This window comes from Leucoraja erinacea, chromosome 6, assembly GCF_028641065.1.
Source record: "Leucoraja erinacea ecotype New England chromosome 6, Leri_hhj_1, whole genome shotgun sequence".
Lineage (NCBI taxonomy): Eukaryota > Metazoa > Chordata > Chondrichthyes > Rajiformes > Rajidae > Leucoraja > Leucoraja erinaceus.
In genome coordinates this window covers 63558641-63561449 of record NC_073382.1, presented here as the reverse complement: position 1 = coordinate 63561449, position 2809 = coordinate 63558641, and the positions used below count along the sequence as shown (strand labels likewise).

Below are 2809 nucleotides of genomic sequence, written 5' to 3'. Positions count from 1 at the left end.
CAAATGTACTTCATTAAATAATGCAAACATAGTTTACACACTGTCTAATAATAGTGTCACTATTATTCCATTGATAGAGTTTATCATTGGAATCTTGGACAATCAATCATACAGAAATATGTAATGCTGGTCAAAATGTTTTTTTATGACTATTTCATGATCTTGCTTATTCTTACGATGGATCTATTGTGGCTTTTTTTTCCATTCCCATGTTTCAAAATGTCAAAGGATTCCAGTCCACACTGGTCAATTATGGACTGGATAATTGTGGACTGGTCAATTGTGGACTGGTCAACTGAATTATATGGGGGAAAAAAAGATTTTGCTCGTTGCACTTCTGGGATGCTGTACTTCGCTTTTTAAGTAAACAATAAAATACATTTTCAAAACAGCAAGAGACAGTTTCCCCATGTATTCACACCTATAAGTAATGATTTGTTTTCAATTTTCTTTTGTTTTCAGATGCAATTTATGTAGTGGTATCAAATGGATAGATTCTGAGAAGATGAGTGCTAAGCAGCAAATTTTTATTCTTCATGCAAAATACTCGCTGTTGTGAAACTATCTTCCACAAGGATGACCTACAGTATGGATGTAAAACAAGATGGCAGAATGTTCAAGATGGAACATTTATTGGAAAGCAAAATGTTGATGGACAAACTTCAGCAGAAGAGAGAAAGGCTTTTGATGGAGTGATGACTGATTCAAGCAGGATTTTAATTGGTGCAACCAATTATGCTCTGCAGTAAAACAACATTTTGTTCCCATTTTGAGTAACCTCTTAATTTAGAAATGGTGGCTTGAAGAAGTAGCATCTACGATTATATGAAACTGCTGGACTGTAAATTCAGGAATTGGTGAGGTATTCTTTGAAAAGCAGCAGTCAATTATGTAAACTTCTGTTCTCCAACAATTTTTTTCACAATCATGCTATAATTATTAATTCATTATTTTTCACTTTATTCAAGTTTTACAGTAGACATTCCTTGTGTACTATATTTATTTATGACTGTCCGATTAAGTAACAATATTGCATCAGATGCTTCCTGTGAGGATTAATATAGATGTGCATGATTCATCAATCGGATGAAAACATGAGTGAATGAAAAATGCAGTTAATTGAAAGGTGAAGCACTAATTATTCTACAAATCAGTTTACTTATTCCTAGTACAATTATTTGTAGGCAGAACCAAAATCTTGCGTTTATATGGGATTTAGAATGAATAATGTATTAATCAATGTAGTTAATTCTGTGCCTATGAGTTTGCGAGGGAACAGTTATTGACATGCAAAGCACGGCATTTGTATTTTGACATTAGCGTAAATGGGAAGGCCGTTTTTATTGCTCCATGCTCAGTGTATCATTATTTTACATTCAAGTTTGATGCTGCCTTTCCTAGGATGTAAGGAATTGCCTTCAGTTCATAAAGATCCTCTACCTCCATTGGACTCCAAATCACTTGGAGATCTCAGAACACGAGAAAAAAATGTTTAAATGTTCACACACGGTATCTTCATTGGTTCTAAGAAGATTTGTTTACACATAGTTGGATATGAGGGAATAGTATCTGCGTAGATTTTTAAAACAAAAGTAAATCAAGTTGAAAAGTAACACAGTAAAGCACTGTTGATCGGTGCTTCATTGTATATAACATAATCTCTGTCCTCATCAGTGGTGTGAAGGATAGTTTGAGCTTAAGGCAATTCAGTACATGAACTTAGCAAAATTTTGCTGCATTGTCTTTGCAGAATATATTTTGTTTAAAAGAAAAATGTATGTAGGAGAAAATTGGTGGATTTTCAAATAAAGAGCAGCTTTCACCGAAATTTTGTTACCAGCTAGGTCCAAGTTACATCATCTTGATTACAAAAGATCCTGTGCATGGATATAACTCTGCATTATTTAATAAAATAATTAAGCTGTTATGTCTTCTCAATTCTTGACATTAGAAAGGCAGTGTGTTCAGAAATTTGGATTTGTGCTTATTTGCTAAGGTCTAAAGAGGTTTTCTTTTTCAACCGAATAATAGAGGCCATGCAGGATTTATCAATGATAGTCACAGATATCAATAATTTCCATGTAATCCAATGATTAGAGGAGAAAGATGTGAACCAGCTTTTTCAAAGCCTTGGTCAGATTACTGAAGGGAACCTGATTATGGGGGGGGATCCTGAATCTGAAGGGAACCTGATTATGGACGGGAAAAATGTGAGTAAGAATGTGGAAAAATGTGAGCACTACCATTTAGCGTTTTGACGAAGATTTAAAAATAAACCACATGCATAAAAACACACGCACGCACACACACCTGTCAGATAAAAATCAACACAATGAAGCAAATGTGCATCCCAGATCAGATGTGATCTTGCACAATAGCAAAAATATTATCATGTTTGGCCCATGCTCCTCTCATGGGATAAGAAACTGAGTTCTCTCTCTGCCATTTCATATCACTAATTACAAGCTCTAAATATATAAAAACACTGCAGATAGTGTAAATCTAAAAAAATACTAAGCATGTCAGGCTGCATCTCTGGAAGGAGAAACTGTTAACATTTCTGTTTGAATGCCTTGTCAGAATTGGGAAGGAGAGAAAATAAACTTGTTAACCTATATACAGGTTTATGATGCTCCATCTAAAGCTAACCCCATTTGCCTGCATTTACCCCATAACTCTTTAAACATTTCCTGCCCAAGTGTCATTTAAATGCTCTTATAGTACCCGCCCCAACTACTCCCTCTGGCATTTGCCTTTCATCTGCAAACATTCCCTCTCCAGAACAGAGAAAGATGGAGTTCCTTGAGTT

General features: G+C 35.0%; 1 protein-coding gene across 14 annotated transcripts in view; it reads left to right on the top strand.

Annotated features, from left to right (window-relative positions):
• Nucleotides 1-1925, top strand: part of picalma (phosphatidylinositol binding clathrin assembly protein a) — a 123295-nt gene extending 121370 nt beyond the window's left edge. For all 14 annotated transcript variants that reach the window (XM_055637231.1, XM_055637229.1, XM_055637227.1 and 11 more), the window contains one exon: nucleotides 463-1925. Coding sequence is in view for 1 of the 14 variants with exons in the window: in XM_055637225.1 (XP_055493200.1) it covers nucleotides 463-477 (15 nt within the window). In the remaining 13 variants the exon portion in view is untranslated. The remainder of the gene's footprint in view (nucleotides 1-462) is intronic.
• Nucleotides 1926-2809: the final 884 nt, after the last annotated feature.